Source organism: Bidens hawaiensis, unplaced genomic scaffold, assembly GCF_021521415.1.
Source record: "Bidens hawaiensis isolate Kalapana, Puna unplaced genomic scaffold, B.hawaiensis_p1.1 tig00023051_1, whole genome shotgun sequence".
NCBI classification, from domain to species: Eukaryota; Viridiplantae; Streptophyta; class Magnoliopsida; order Asterales; family Asteraceae; genus Bidens; species Bidens hawaiensis.
In genome coordinates this window covers 19846-36802 of record NW_027493604.1, presented here as the reverse complement: position 1 = coordinate 36802, position 16957 = coordinate 19846, and the positions used below count along the sequence as shown (strand labels likewise).

Here is a 16957-nt window from a genome sequence, read left to right as displayed (position 1 = left end):
AGGGGGTCAAGTGGTCAACCATACAGCAATCATTTTAAAATCAATGTTCGCCTTATCATAACTTAGGTAGCGAGCTCAAATCCTTACAAGTGCAAAGTTACAACATTTTATGTGAAAAAAATTGTTATAAAAAAGAATAAAGTGAATAAAAGTATTTTAGATGAACATTATCGTATAATGCTTGAATTTTTGTTATATTTATGTAGTGGTTAGCATGATGATATTTTGTGAATAAAAATATATTTTTTTCATTTTACATTTAAATCCAAATAATCTGATCTAAACCTGACCATCCCGAATTTACATGGGTCACTTTATCCTAGACAAAACCCGAACAGAAATATCTGAAACCTGAAGAGCAACCCAAAATTGCGTGGCCCATCTTAAAAATTACATACATTTACATTAATTATTAGAACTACAACGAGATTAATATCTTTTTTTAACTATCCAGCCTTATAAATGTTGTTTTCGGTATGAAAATCAATAATCTGATATATGTTGTTAATGTAATCATACATTAAACAATGAAATCACGTGATGCTTAGAAGGGAACACAAAAGACTTCAAAATTTTAGCCTGCCCCTTTTGATCGCTCATCCTGAACATAACTAGGGTAGTTTAGGAGTAGATATTAACATAATTCATTAAATATTTTAAACATATTTCAAAACCTCTTGACCTACTAAGAATGATAATAAAAACTTAAATATAAAGATTGGTAACCCTAAAATAAGGATTTAGTATGTTAAAAGATTTGACACAAAGGGGGTGTTTGGGATTCCTTATTTTCATCAACTTATAACTTATAAACTTTTTGAAAAGTTAATAAGGTGTATAAGGTGTTTGGCAAACCATAAGGCCTTATGGATTTTAACTTATGGAGAAGGCAAAATAAATGGGTTTGGAAAAGTTAGGAATTTGTAACTTATTAACTTAATGGGTTTGATTTACCTATTACACCCTTCTAACCCTCAAACCCATTACACTCCTTTTAAAAAAGAGTGTCATTTTTAGTCATTTTGGCTTTCCCCCAACACATAGGCTAATCCAAACATTTTTTTCAAAACTTCTTTTAAAATATTTATAAGTTAATAACTCCTTTTTGTTAAAAGTCCTTTTCTCTTAAATAAGCAATGCCAAACACACCCAAAGTTGAAGGAAAAACAAAGCGAGTATGGCGTGTGGTTTACCTGAACACACGTCAAAACACATCTTTATGGCGTGTGGTCTGGCCCAAGAAATTTGGCAAGCGGTTTCACGTTGGTATGAAGTCCCGAATATTTTCGCGTTTAATATTCGTGACATCCTTGATTTATACAAGTTTACAAAATTCTGGCGAAATCTTTCCACGCGGTTTGTCTTGTTTCGCTATGGTATTTATGGAAGGCATGGAACGATATGGTGTTTAATGGTTTGGCAGGTTACAACAGAAAGTGTGGTTGGTGATATAAAAGCTTTAACCATCATTTTATGTATTTATGCATCCATTTACAGTATTTCTTTTCCAAGTAAAATTTTGCCCAAATTTAATTTTGATTATTAACCGAAATTAAACAAACAAAACCGAAACCAAATAAACCGAACTCGTTAACCGACCGAAGCCGTTGGCCCATAAAATCCATATTGCTGTTGTTTATAATTATATCGTTTAAACAATTGATCGAACACCTGGTATGCATTCACATTCACAGTGATGGCAACTTCTTCTTCTTCTGATGCTTTGATTCAAACCCTAACTAACAGCGGCTGGTGTTTTCAACACATCCACCAAATCAAAACCCTAATTGAAACCAAACTCTCCGGACCTTCAACCACCATTCGCTCAATCGAATCAGAGCTATGTAACACCGACTTACGATCAATCGGAGGCAAATCGTTACCTGATTCATCCACGCTTCGCAAATCCACTCATTTCCAAGGTCCCAAAGTTCTTCAGGCAGGTTACATGTGTTCGCAAATCAATTTGTTTTTTAGGTTTTTACTCGCACTAGTAATTAATTGCATTATTTGTAGCTTCCGGTAGGAAATTTGACATTAGAACTGTAGGTGTTCGTGTATTTTTAGTTTTTAACCCTAGGTGTAAGCGAGCCGAGCTCGAGCTTGGCAAGTTTAACTTACAATGAGCTCGAGCTCGGCTCATTTCGAGCTCAATTTCGAAAGCTTGAGTATGGCTTGTGAGTAGGTTTTCAAGCTCGAGCTCGGCACGTCTACCAGTTGTTACTTATTAGGTGACAAAACTCGCGTTGTTGTGGCGCCGCAGCAACGTGAATACGGATGGTGTCGGTTACGTTAGTTGTAGTAATGACAATAAACCCAAAAAAGAAATTAGCAAACGCATAGAATAGTATTGGTACTCGTATAGTTTATGATAAAAATATATATATACAACGATGTGTACCTGTTGGTAAGACCCGCCCGGTGTGGTTGTGAGTCGGCGCAGATTTGGTCTCCTGTTGGGTTACGGCACCGGAACTAATTGAAAAAGTAATTTCGTCATGCCAAAATACAACAAAGTAACATATTTGAACCAAAAAACCGCACGTTCGGGTGTAAACATAAGTTAGTCAGCCCAAAAAAGATATATTTTTAAAGAAAAAAACACAAAATGCTGACATGGCACCACCACAGCCTGCTATATGGCCCAATCAGACATGGATGACTCTTTTGTGTAACCGACCATGCATTTTAATCTTATGTATAATTTAAATATATTATTTGAAATATATATTCAAATAAAAGCTATATAAATAATAGGCTTGTTTAGGCTCACGAGCTGACTCGAGCTCGATAAGTGAAGCTCAGGCTCGTTTATTAAACAAGCTTATTTTTAGGCTCAAGCTCGTTTGAGCCTGTCTCGATCTATCTTTTTCTCGAGGCGATCTTGAGCAATTTGCATATAACTGGTGCTTTTGTGCAGGTATCTTCTGCTAGGGATATAAGTAAAAGTAGTATCGCTGAGAGTTCAGGTGGTTCGAGCAGCAAACGGTTATTGAGATTGAAGCTCACTGATGGACACTCTGAGGTGACTGCTATAGAGTTCACTCACATTCCCTCCCTTCCTGATAAGGTTGTTCCAGGCACAAAGGTACTTATAATAGATTAATTTAATAGATTTAGAATGTGTTGATTATAGTTTAGGACAGTTGTGTGTGGCCTTTGGTGATTGTGGATTATGAATTATGGTCATGCTCTTTAGATGCTGGTATAATGTCTACGGATTCACCTTACACCATTGAATCACAAATTGTTTATTTCTCATTATGGGGTGTGTTCATGAAGTAATTCGTTAAACCGAGTTAATATGATGAAATGTTAGAACTTAGGAGCTACTCGTACTTTCAAGAAAGTTTGATCATGAACTGAAAATCAGAAAATGTGGGTAGCGTATGTCTAGATCTCTTTATAATTATTTAGATGCATATTCTCTGGTAGAGTACTATTGACTTTTCGTTTATAACTTTATACTTCGTGAGAGCTGAAAACAGATTCTAAAGGTATCTAACCCACAAATGCTGCTACAAAACAATGAACTTAATGAGATTAAACTGCTCATTCTTGCTTAGTTTTTCTGCATCATTCAAGATTGATAGTCTATTTGGTTTGTCTATCATGAGTACTAATTTATAGATGGAATTCTTGGAAGAGGTGAGTGCTTACCTATAAGTTTTATTATCACAAACAAATATATAGCTGTGCAAATAACATCTATGTAAACATGGTACATCATCATACATGTCTACAGAGTAAGCTTGAGACATTAATAGTTACACGTACATGGTCATTTTGTGGCTGTTATGCATGCTTCCGAATGTGCCACATATTTGATTGCGTGAGTTTTTTTCTTGATAAATGATCGCCTTGAGTCATAACTTGTTGAAAAGTAATCATTTTTTTCCAGTAGTTACGTTGTTGTGTGCATGCAACAGGGCCAGGAATCCTGTTTTCTAATGAAATTTATTATGCTGAAGGGTATCCTCTCATTCCGTTGTTGGTTCTGGTTCACAGATCCGCTTGGAAAATAAAGTTGTAATTCACAGCGGTATTTTATGCTTGAATGCAAAGGTAGTAACTGTTCTTGGAGGTATTGTTCCATCACTATATGAAGAGTGGGAGATGAACCAAAAATATGCAGGGTTTACACGCTCAACTTTAAAACTGTCACAAAGTAATGACACTGGTGGGCCACCACCTTTCCAGAAGTTTCAGACCGGCCCCCCTTCACGTCGGATCACTCCACAAAGCAGATCTTATGGTTCATACAAAAAATCTTATTTTTCTCTGAAATTGCATATTTGTTCAATAAAAAACTTTGTTTTATTTCACGTTTGTGTTTGTTAATTGCAGATAAAGCTTCTGGACCCGCTGGTTCCTTACAGACGAGTGGCTCACGGGTTTCTGATCAAAAGGCCGGTAACGGGGGCGATAATGTAAAAACAGATTCTATTACCGAGAAGAGTGAAGAAAAACAACCTGCTACTGAGGCAAGACCAAAAGAAGGTCTGTATGATATGTTGAATTTTGCTCTCACCTTTTATAACATAATAATACTTATTTGAGTTTTTGTTTTCTTGATGATAGTGGCCGAGTCTGTACCTGTGCAAAATCAGGCTGCTGCACAAAAACTTTTACAGAAAATGAGTAATTCTAACCGAAATGAAGGGCAGTCTAGAGGCTGGAAACCAAGAGGGAGGGGTAAAGATGATAGTGAGTCTTCTGTTTTGACTCTTGAAGAATGGGAGAGAAAACGAGCCAATGGGAGCTCTTCAATGAGACAAGAAAACCCTAATGTTAATCAAGATGAGGATCTCGCACGACAGCTTCAAAACCAGTTTGATCTGGAAGATTTTCATGTTAGCATTCATTCTTGCTTGAGTGATTTTATTTTAATCATGTTTATTGTTCTTATTATGTGAATGATTTGATTTGACACGGTAAGTTGTGATTGGTTCAGGGTCATCAAAGTCAACATGTGACAGAAGCTGATGATATCAGGATGAGCATGTTTAGTTTCGAAAGAGATGATCCCGGGGCCCACGGTAGGGGAGAGTTCAGAGGAAGGGGTAGGGGACGAGGTAGGAGAAGAGGGAGGGGACGTGGCAGAGGCGGATGATTCTTGCTCTTGATCGCACTGTCAGGTAATTAGCTCAATTTATTAATGTTAAATGTTTAATATTATTATTGTATAATGGCTTTTGTAATCATATTTAACACAATCTGTTCCCTCAGGTTGTTGTTAAACCTGAACCAGCTGTAAGCGGATGTCCGGCCCTATCATACTTGACCATGGTGGATTGGTGGTGTAAACCTTTGAGAGCCGTTATCATCAACCTTCATATGCTTCTGCATGCTGTATAATCCTTGTAGTTGTGCAAACAATGTCTTGATTTTTGCTTGGTATCTGCGTGCACGTCACATCAAATGGGTTAGTTAGGTTAAACAATTTTTGCTTTTAATTTTTTTAAATGGTTGAGCTTTTACGATTACAAAAGTCGCATTGTTTGTTATTTGGAGGTAGTCAATCAATCAATCAGTCATACCCAGTAAAATCCCACCGACAGCAGAGCTATAGGTAGGGTCTGGGGAGGGTGGGATGTAGGCACACCGTACCTCTATCCAAAGGAATAAAGAGGTGGCTTCCAGAGAGACCCTCGCCTCTAAGAACATGTGTATGAAGCAAAAAAAAGGAAATCAAAGTTTAACAGTTATATAAAAAACTACTACTAATTATAATAATATTAATAATAAGGTCACAGTTTAACTGCAATATAAAAGCTAATAATAATAATAATAAAATATGTAAAGGAAATACCATTATGATATGTGCTTTGGAGGTAGTGTGAGTTAATATACCGTTGCCAGTCTGACTCACCAACCTGCTCAGTCTGGTTTGTTGTTACCCAAAACTGTTGTTAGCAGTTAGTCCATACTTTGTCAAACCAATAGAAGCGGGATGGATAAACACCCTACATTTAACCAAAATCCTTTGGCATCCATAAATTTAACCCAAATTTTTCCCTAATTGTCATCTGACAAAATTTACTTGCATACATGGTAAATAAGTTAACTTGGTTCTACATCTACACGTCTCATGTACGTGAGAGCACATGTATGTGATATGTGCTTTGTGCTCTCATGACATTTGGGACCAAAACGTCTATGAGACGTATAACGAATTTTGGGACCAAAACGTCTCAAGGGTTGCTCGTGTTTTTCAAAACTAAGTTGCATAATAAGAAAAAAAACCCGACTTTTAGATGTAAGGGGATCATTCACCACTGTCAAATGATTTAACATGTGTTTCTTGGTTGCACAAACCATCTTCCTTCCATCTTTGTCACATTCAAAATAACCAAAAGAATGACACAACGCCATTAATATACATAAACACCATTGTTGAAATGAGATGACGTACGTGCTCATTGTTCCATAAGAAATGAGCTTGTTGTTTATAAAATCAAACCGAACCAACCCAAGTTTTGTATACAGCTCATGTCGGGTCAGGTAACATGACAAAACGGGTTTGGGTAAAACACAAATTCCAGGATAGATTGGACCAAGTTGACCCACCAATACTTGTTTGCATTTTTATTTTTAGATCTCTAATTTAGTATCAAATAATTACAAAAACTATTGTTATAATAATTCACTTTATTGAATTGTAAATACTTCAAATGCAGCAGTAAAAAGGGCAAATCTTTGATATGGGAATTGGGTTGGCTTGCGGCCCGGCCCTGCAAACACTTTCTCGCCCTTAAAGTTTATATAAAAATTGTGTAAAATAAGATTAAGAAACTATATAATAATAAATATTTAAAATGATAAGTTTTATCAGTCTCTGCATTTGGAATGCACTTTCGTGTGATTTTCGACCCGTTTGACCTGTTTCAGTTTTAAGCAATCATTGGATTGTACCGCTCTAACCTGTTAGAGAAAATATCCTAAATCAACCTGTTCATGTGCTAATGGGTCGAAATTACCATGTCTATGTGCCACCCTTTATGCACCAAATTTGAACCCAGGCATGTACCATCTAGCATCATAAACATTAAATAATTAAGCATTAAAAATAACTTGCAAATATGTTAACTGTATATGAATATAACAAATGTATTGACTGTTAAAAAAAAAGGTACATAAAAATATCATTATCCCTCAAGAACCTGCATATATGTTAATTACACACACAAGCCATCAAGATCAAAACTGGTAACCGGGCCGACATCGTTGATATAAAAAATGAAAACCGAATAATAATGGGCTACCAAATCTTGAAAACAGCCCGACATTTAGATAACCGTATACCTCCCACCTGACACTGGTTCCATCTGAACTTCCCCTCTTTCAGACATAACCGAATCGTTTTCCCGATGATTCCCATTTGATCTTAAAAGATCTGCATCCTCGTCTTCCGAATTACCTAAAACCCAACTGCCATGTGTAACCGTCTCCTGCTTCCGCCTTTTATTATATTCTAAATACAAAAATGCAAGACCGCCTAACAATACCCAAACGATCAACGCCCATCTTAACCCAAGGGTATTTTCATCATCGTATCGTTCTCCTGCTTCCGCCTTTTATTATATTCTAAATACAAAAATGCAAGACCGCCTAACAATACCCAAACGATCAACGCCCATCTTACCCTTTTCGTTGATGAATTTTCGTTTTCCCCCTTTTTGGGCCGGAAGTACGCGTTAACGGGCTGCATGCAACCCATGAGAATCGTCAAGAATCCAAATTTGACATGTAACGAGCCGAGATAAAACCCGTGAAGCTCAGCAACCGCAAAAAGAATCCCGAGAAACGTGATTACTAAACCTGCGTATTGTAAGTACACATGAACTTTAAACCAGATGTCACCGGGCAGATGTTTTGTGAACCGGGCAGCTAGAATCCCGCCCGGAAGAAACATGCCCCAAGCAAGAAACATCATGAACCCATGAACCGCTAACACGGGCCTTATATCCTCCTCGGCTTCAGCCGATCCACGAATAAGCGAAACCCGAATCGGTTTATTACTTTTTACCGAATGCATGTTACTTTCGGTCAAATGGTCAGATGACCATTTTGCCCCCATGGCCCAGATCACTTTGAGAGGAGTTGTCGGTTCAATAATATTATTACACTCTTTTCGTTCTTTTCGGTTACACCCCGGATCCAATGGGCGGGTAAACTCGAGCGTTATGACACCGTTTTCCGACCTGCATCTGACATATGTCAAATTCTCCTTGGTCAGGTGGAGACTTTGAGCGTTCATCCCGTCTATCCAATACGTATTGACCCGACCCGTACCGTTAACATCAACCCAACCAACATACGCAAAACTGTTCTCCATTTCTGACCCGAACCCGATCGCAAGATACCCGCTTTTCTTCTCGCCACGGGCCGCTATCGATATCGATTTATCCGATAATGTCCAAAAGAAATTAACTTGTTGATCGTCTAACAGAACGCTGTTTTTATACATATCAGTTAACCCTCCGTCAACAACTTGAACCCGCCAACCCATTTTTTGTGTAAAAACCGACTGATAATAAACTTGATCAGGTGTGTTTCGGTCCGGGGCCCACATCAACTCTTTAGGACTCGACTGCACCCCTTGTGCTTCCGGCCCACCCGTGAAAATCGTTTCCGACATATTTCTAGAAGTCGCATTCCCGCCAAGCGAGTCCGACGTGATGTAAAATGCCACGTCATGACCCGCTTGTATCGAGAACGTTACAGGCACACCTCGTTCGACTCGCAAAACAGGTGATTCTTTCTTGTTTAAATACAAAACCTTTGACGGGTTTGGTGGGTTTGGATAACGCTAAGCAGGGCCCGAAGTGACAACGATCGGTTCTTTCTTGTCTGCGATTAGCAACTCTTGATCTTCCTTATCTTCTGCATCAAGTGGCCCAACACAATCGTTAACCCGCTCGGAAACATTACGTGGACGTGCCCGTAAGTCTTACCGTGGTTTTGCGGAAGGTAATACGGTCGAATTGAATCGGCCCAGATACATGTTCGTTTGGCCGTAACATTAATATCCCAATCATACTTCTTGTCTAACGAATTCAACGGTCTTTGAAACCGAACAAACGACACCCCGTCTTTCCTATGAGCGTAAACCAACCGAGTATTGTTCACCGTGTCAACCGAATCCGAAACATTATACATAGTATCGGGACACACACCCTCGACCGTACCATCATCGTTCTTCATACACTCACTATACTTTGTAATATAATAATCATCCGCAAAAGGCACACCCTCTTCGGTAAAACCCGTCACCGCCACATCAGCCTTAAGCATATGATCATGCTCCCGGTCTGGTTCCGTCCACCCAAACGCCATATAGTTCTGAATCCCGACCGCACCCTCTAACCCAATATCAATCACATTATCCTCTTCATTCAACGTCCATCTTAACCGATACGTATCCGATAACACCTTACAGTTTTCAAACATTGTCGGCTGCACACTTGAATCATTCGATGCCAAATTACCCGAATCGGGTAACGAAACATGCCCGAAATCAGAATCCATATCAGAATCCCAAACAGATACAACCTTAATATGATCCCAACTAACATTACTCATCAAATTAACAGTAAAGCTATCATTTTTATAAGTAATACTATCCAATTGATCTTCAGATATAACAAACCCAGATGTCAAATTATCATAATCATCACCTAAAGCACCCCACCAATGAACATGAGAACCCCCAGGAAGCATATCAAATTCACTAACCCTAAACGAACAATCATTAATAATACTAAAAGATCCTCTCAATTGATGCTGAACCATGACAAATTGAGAAGTGAAATTAACTAAACTAGTGTTGGATTGACTGCAATTTAACGGATCGGGTTTGATGGGTACAAACAGGGTTATAAGAACGCATGATGAAATTAGCAAAATTAAGTGTGAAATTGCCATTGATTTTGGTGAAAGAAGTGAGATTCGATCTGGGTTTTGGATGATTGAAGTGGGTTTTGAAGGTTTTAAGGAACGGCGTCGAACTTACCGGATTTAGTCGCCGGAGAACGGTGGTGGGAGGTGGATTCTGCGGCGGTCTAGAGGGATGGAAAAATAATAATATTATGCGAAGGAAATAATATTAAAGTCAAAGGTCTATTTGTTATCCGGGTCAAAGATGGAGACATGGAACTTGGGAAAAGTTTTTGGAAAAGCAAAATAATCTTAAATAATTTATAGACCGTCTATTGTGGCTACGGCCTACGGGTGCAAACGAGACGAGTTGTTCATGAGTTACTCGAGATTGGCTCATGAATGTAAGCTCGCTTAATAAACAAGTCAGAGAAATCGACTCGCGAGCTTAAACGAACCTGTCATTTATATAATTTTTTGATATATATGCTTAATAATTGTTAATTACAATATATAATGTTATAAACTATAAAAAAAATAACTGCAAATAACTAAATAAAATATATTATTTTATACATAAAATTATAATTAAAAAATATGCAAAAATATTATAAATATATAAAAATTAATTAATAAATAGTAAACGAGCCGAGCTAGAGCTCCGTGTAAATTGAACGAGCCGAGATCGAGCTCCCGACTTGTTTTCACCCCTAGTTGCGGCAAGGCCAACGGGATCGCGAACGATGAATTTGTGTCACGTCACTTGCGAGCACCACAACGGGTGTCAACGATGGGGTGTCAACAGGCAGTCGCGAACCCACTAACAGACACTAAAAGCATCTACAACAGGCTAAGCAACCAAAGGTTCAGATGATGTGGCGAATGAATGAACTTGGGGTGACAAACTTCCCTTTTCGTGAAGAAAATTTGTGGGGGTGAGGTTTGTGGGGCCACCCTCTCTCACATGCATGTATACATATATTACATACATATACAATTATAATATTTTTAATGCGTCTTGTGAAAGTTTGTTATAGAAAAAGTGAGAGTTTTTAAGAAAAATTTGGAATATGATATGACGTTTATATGACGGTTTGTTATGATTGTTGTTGTAGATGCTCTAATGGGCAAATTAAAGGGCTTTATTTTAATAGTGTTGGGAAAGTTATAGAAAAGGTGAGAGTTTTTAAGAAAAGTTTGGAATATGATGTGACGTTTATATGGCGGTTTGTTATGATTTGTTGTTGTAGATGCTCTAATGGGTAAATCAGAGGGCTTTATCCGAGGCCTAATCAGCATCCGGTCAACACGATATGACACAATATTAGAGAATGAATCCAGAGCCATCGAAGCCTCACAATAGATAGTCTTAGCTACCGACAACAAAAGTAACCATATCACCACCACTTAATTTTGTTTATGTTTATGATGGTTCTTTGTGTTTAACTTGTGATTATTATAGGCTAAATTGTCAATGCCATAGATAGCAACAAGAGTTTAGATATTATTAGAGCTTACCAAGGTACTCAATCTTACTGTTTATTCTTCCAGTTGCTAAGTTGACCTTAACTAATTACATGTGCGTACATTTATAAACATGAGTCGTATAGACCCTGAGTCGTGTCAGTTTGTGTCACGCCTATACCAGGTCGTATAGGCTGCAAAAAGCTGTTTTTGTGTCCCTTGCGTACACTTGGCAATCATGTGTGACTAATACGGCCTATATAGCCCTATACGAGCCGTATAGAACCGTATGAACATCACATCCCTTTATATAATCTTACAACAAGATAACGGTTTACCTAGGGTACAAAGATGGTTTACAAAAATTGTTTTACTTTCATGATGCGATAATTTTATTCTTTGTCATTTACCTTTTTAATTGTTTGGTATTCACTCACTATCCATTGCAAGTACAATTCTTCAGATGTGTTTCAAAAGTTACTTTTTTTAGATAAATAAGTGTCAAATCAAACCGATTGCATAGGTTCGTGTTAAATCGGTTATGTGGATCAAAAACGGTTTGTGTTTCTGATTTCTACTAAAATGACTTGATCGAATCGGTTCCTATAGGTTCAAGCTTTTTCCTCCAAAAACTGGTTTCCAACCCGAACCAATTTCTAACCAAACCTGTTTTAACCAAAAATGACCAAATCAATTCATTTTATAACCCGAACTTATTCGAGCCTAGAGGTATCACACAATAATCTATGATTGGGCCCTTTGGTATAATATATGGTCAAAATTATATAAAAAGTAGACTCGTTTAGGCTCGTGAGCTGGCTCAAGCTTGATAAGTGAAGCTCGGGCTCGTTTATTAAACGAGCTTACTTTTAGGCTCAAGCTAAGGCCCAGGCTCGATTAAACTCGGCTCGATCGAGCCTTTTCACAAGCCGATCTCTGGTAAAACTTCATCAACCCGCTCGGTTTGGTTTATTGTTTCCCGAAACTGTTGTTACTGGTTAGCCCATAATTTATCAAACCGATAGAAACCGGATGGATTAATATCCCTACATTTTACCAAAATTCTTTGGCATTCCATAACTACATGGTAATAAAGCTTATCTGGTTCTACATAGAAACGTCTCACGTCAACGTACATGATACGTTCTCTCACGGCTTGGGACCAAAACGTCTCAGAGCCGCTCGTGTTTTACTAAACCAAGTCATATAAATAAGGCGACCATTGTCAAATGATTTGACGAACCATCTTCCTACCATCTTGTCACATGCAAGATTTAAGTCATAATGATGGACACTAAGTTACAAAATACAACATAACCAAAAGAATGAAGCGGCGCCATTAATATACATAAACACCATTGTTGAAATGAGATCAAAAACATTCTCAAACCTCAAAAAACCAAAATATTAAACAAGGGCCTTCTCATGCCATTTTGTGACATCTCTAGAAGCCCGTTCTAAGCGCTTCTTAAAACCGTAACAAGTACATTAACATTACTGATCACTGGCACGAGATAACATTACCTGCAACGGTTTCAAGGTGCTCCCATGTCAATCTCCGCCTCTCATCCGCCACGTTCGTGGCTGATTTGTCCTCCTCGGCCTTACCTTGACATGAAAGCACCAACTGTTCATCCGCCTCGTGAAACATTTTCATGACATTTTGTGCTAGGTTGAGAACCGTGCGGTTTCGATGGCTCTTTGAGTTTTGTTGTATTGAGGAGAAGACAATAGGCATGATTACTTGCCGGTTACTCATTATAAGACGACGTATGTGCTCGTTGTTCCATAAGAAATGTGCTCGTTCCGCCACCTAAACGTTAATATTATTAACGCTTACATTAGTATTTATGAATGCAAGTCTATATACCACTAGACTATAATATCAAACCGAACCAACCCAAGTTGGTCAAGTGGTATACAGCTCACGTCGGGTCACGTAACATGACAAAACGGGTTTGGGTCAAACACGTAAATTCCAGGATAGATTGGACCAGGTTGACCAGCCAATGCTTGTTTGCATTTTCATTTTTAAATCTCTAATTTATTATTAAATAATTACAAAAAACTATTGTTATAATAATACACTTTATTGAATTGTAAATACTTCAAATGCAGCAGTAAAAAGAGGCAAATCTTTGGTATGGGAATTGGGTTGGGCTGGGCCGGGCCAGGCCTGCAAACACTTTTTTCCCTTAAAACTTTATAAGAAAATGATGTATAAAATAAGATTAAGAGCTATATGACAATGAATATTTAAAATGATAAGATTGATCAGATTCTATGCATTTTGAATACGCTTTCGAGTGACTTTCGACCCGTTCAATCCCGCTTCAGTTTTGAGCAACCATTGAATTGTAGTGTTGGGTCGGGCCGGGCCCTGCAAACACTTTTTGTCTCATAAAACTTTATAAGAAAATGATGTGTAAAATAAGACTAAGAAACTATATGATAATAAATATTTGAAGTGATAGGATTTATCAGATTCTATGCATTTTGAATACGCTTTCGACCCGTTTGACCCGTTCAATCCCGCTTCAGTTTTACCCAATCATTGAATTGTACACCTCTAACCCATTAGAGAAATTATCTTGAATCAACCCGTTTATGGGCTAACGGGTCGAAATAGTTAAACATCTACCATCTAACATCATAAACATAAAAATAGTAAAACATTAAATTACCTGAAAATGGTAGCTGTCAAGACAACAACGTATACGTCGAAACAATGGAAACATAATTTTCTCAAACTCATCGGTCCGAATTATCTCGAGCAATTCTTCCAACTCACTCAAAACCATCAACTGCTTCTGACTGCTCGTCACGGGCCAATATTTTAGCAGCCCATTTATCACAACACTTGCAAGCCTCGGATCCTTTTCTATAAACTGAACCACACAATACGTTAACTGGTGGTGGTAGCTACCAATGGATTTCGGTTTATGAAGGGGAATCAAAACCCGTGACAAAAACATTTTGTGTTCTTTCTTTAATGGCAGAGTGAATCCACTAATCACACTCCCGAAAATCTCGAGCAATTCAGCAATCCCGTTGTGTTTTCCGGTTTCATAAACAAACTGGTACATTATATTGCTGACCGCCATTCGGATAAACGGTCGGTGAACCATAAACTTGCCATAAATTCTATGTAAAACCGACTTCAAACACTCGCGTTCTCGTGGATCCTCAGAGTCGAAAAGATTTAGTAGTTTTAACAAGAACGGTTGATCGATATATTGTTTAGCAACTTTTGAATCAAGAGAATTTAAACTAACAAATCTAAGGAGTATATCATAAATAAGTTGTAAATGTGACCATGATGGATCAAACCATAAATCTTCATCTTCGGTCTCGCCACGTGGCAAGTTGGAGTTTTTTGGAGGGAACTCGCGAAAAAGATTGGCCCCACATGTTTTACACATCGCTGACATGGCGGGTTCGGTGAGTTTTACCGTATCCGACCCAAGAAAATCAAGAATTTCGACTAAAAGTTGGCGTTTTTGGTCTTTCTCTGTATTATCTTTATCTTGATCGTTAAAATCGTATACAATCGAACAAAGATTCAACTTACTGATCAAAAGTCTTGATTTTTCTGAATTTTGGACATCTTTAAAGGATAAATGCGGCTGGATCATGTCACTGTTGGATGTTGGGAAGATGGATGATGACATCTTCTTAACCACGTTTAATCGACTTGAAATAACATTACACGTGTTGGTGAAGCTGCCATTGTTGGTTAAATTAGTAGTTGTGGTTGTGGTTCCGGTTGCATTGCTCCCGTCTGAACAATTTTGATTCGGTTTTGATGATTTTCGGGGGAGTTTTGCAAGAATTTGTTTAAGCATAGTAGGAATAGTTGAATTTGCAGCCAATAATAAGCCTGGAATACACATATTAAAATCATGATTAGCAAAAAAAAAAAATCAAGAAATTATTAAATATATTAAGGGATATAATAAACAGATTCTAGGAGCATAAAGGTGAAAAGAAATTCATTTTCCTAATTAGCAAAATAATTAATTGCATATATTCAAGAACAATTCCCTACATAATTTCACCTAATATGAGAAACTTTGAACTTCAAAGAAAATATATCAAGAAAATCTAATATTCATAGCTATGATCTTAATCATCTTATCTTAAATGAAAAAAAAAATTTATATAAAATATTTATAAAAAAAAAACTAATGCCACTCCAATGATCTAAATCTTATATCATAAAGATTAAAGCTTTTCAAGAAAATGATTCAAGAAAAACATTTTAAAAAATCCCTAATAATATCCATTGTAAAAAAATATACTTCTCAAGAAATTTTTTTTTTATGAAAAAAACTCATTTTATAAGAAAAAAATGAACTTCACAAGAAAACATAACACTCATCACTCATAAACTACACAACCAAAACATACAAACAGATCCAGAACACACTCAAAACCATACAAAAACTGAAGGCAAGAAGAAAAGGCTAGTACAGTAATTTGCAGATCTGAAAGACTGAAACCAGTTCAAGATCTACTAACTCACGACACAGAAACTGGAATGCAACTCCAGATCATAAAAAGCCCTAAACCCCCAAAATTATAAAAATAAAAAATAAAAAAAAATGATACAACTTTAACAATTATGTGTCAGCAGCACACTGTAACAAGAATAAAAATTTCATAATGCCAGTAGGGTTACATTAAAAGATTGAAGAAGACAGTAATATAATAATAATCTAAAAGTCAGAGCACTGAAGAAGCATCAGGTGTTCACAGAAGATCTATACATATACATATATATATATATATTTATATATGGAGAATAATAATAATAATAATAATAATAATAATATACCTGGACTTTCAGGGACAAAAATGGACATGGATTTGAGAGAGAGAGAGTGAGAGAGAATCAGAGAGAAGGAGACATGCAAATGAGATAGAAAGCTGGAAGAGAGAGAAATTTCAGGTAAAAAATTTTGATTTTGCAGACATAATAATAATAATGTGAAGATGGAGCCCATCTCTCTGTCTGCCTCTTTATTTAGGTAAGGATCCAAGAAATGGAGTTGGAATATTAAAGAGTGAAAGTTTGAGCTTAATATTGTTTCAAACTTAATGTTCATGTTCTTGTGTCTAGAGTATTGTATGGGTTGATGACTTGCTTTTTTGTTATTTATTAATGGTTAGCATTGCCACAACTAGGGTGCAAACGAGTCGAGATGCTCGTGAGCTACTCGAGATCGGTTTGTGAAAAAACTCGATTGAGCCCGAGCTTAAAGTAAGCTCATTTAATAAACGAGCCCGAGCTTCACTTATCAAGCTCGAGCCGGTTCGCGAGCTTAAACAAGCATGCCATTTATATAATCTTTTAATATATATTATTTTATATGTAAATTATAATTGAAAAAAATATGTGTGAAAATATTTATAAATATATAAAAATTAATTAATAAATAGTAAACGAGCCGAGCCCGATCCGAGCTCGAGCTTGAAAATCTACTCACAAGCCGAGCTCGAGCTTTGAAAATAGAGCTCGAAGTGAGCCGAGCTCGAGCTCCATGTAAGTTAGACGAGCCGGGCTCGAGCCTAGTCGAGCTGGAGCTCGACTCGGCTCGTTTGCACCTCTAAG

At 37.2% G+C, this 16957-nt stretch overlaps 2 protein-coding genes and 1 pseudogene across 4 annotated transcripts; 1 reads left to right on the top strand and 2 right to left on the bottom strand.

Annotated features, from left to right (window-relative positions):
* Positions 1 to 1177: 1177 nt before the first annotated feature.
* LOC143566783 (uncharacterized) lies at positions 1178 to 5219 on the top strand. Its single transcript, XM_077053390.1, has 6 exons — positions 1178 to 1356; positions 2824 to 3088; positions 4009 to 4255; positions 4348 to 4500; positions 4582 to 4853; positions 4955 to 5219. The coding sequence occupies exons 1-6, from the start codon at positions 1178 to 1180 to the stop codon at positions 5111 to 5113; spliced, it is 1275 nt and encodes a 424-aa protein (XP_076909505.1). The 3' UTR covers positions 5114 to 5219.
* Positions 5220 to 7072: 1853 nt separating this feature from the next.
* Positions 7073 to 9930, bottom strand: LOC143566772 (cytochrome b561, DM13 and DOMON domain-containing protein At5g54830 pseudogene; annotated as a pseudogene).
* Positions 9931 to 12465: 2535 nt separating this feature from the next.
* On the bottom strand, positions 12466 to 16262 carry LOC143566771 (serine/threonine protein phosphatase 2A 57 kDa regulatory subunit B' kappa isoform-like). 3 transcript variants are annotated; one of them, XM_077053378.1, is made up of 4 exons: positions 16181 to 16262; positions 14028 to 15223; positions 12842 to 13156; positions 12466 to 12807 (listed from the first exon to the last, which is right to left on the bottom strand). In XM_077053378.1, the coding sequence occupies exons 1-3, from the start codon at positions 16206 to 16208 to the stop codon at positions 12845 to 12847; spliced, it is 1536 nt and encodes a 511-aa protein (XP_076909493.1). In that variant the 5' UTR covers positions 16209 to 16262; the 3' UTR covers positions 12466 to 12807; positions 12842 to 12844. The 3 variants fall into 3 exon arrangements, with proteins under 3 accessions (XP_076909493.1, XP_076909492.1, XP_076909494.1); XM_077053377.1 differs by having other exon boundaries at positions 12469 to 13156; XM_077053379.1 differs by lacking the exon at positions 16181 to 16262 and adding an exon at positions 16025 to 16140 and having other exon boundaries at positions 12473 to 13156.
* Positions 16263 to 16957: the final 695 nt, after the last annotated feature.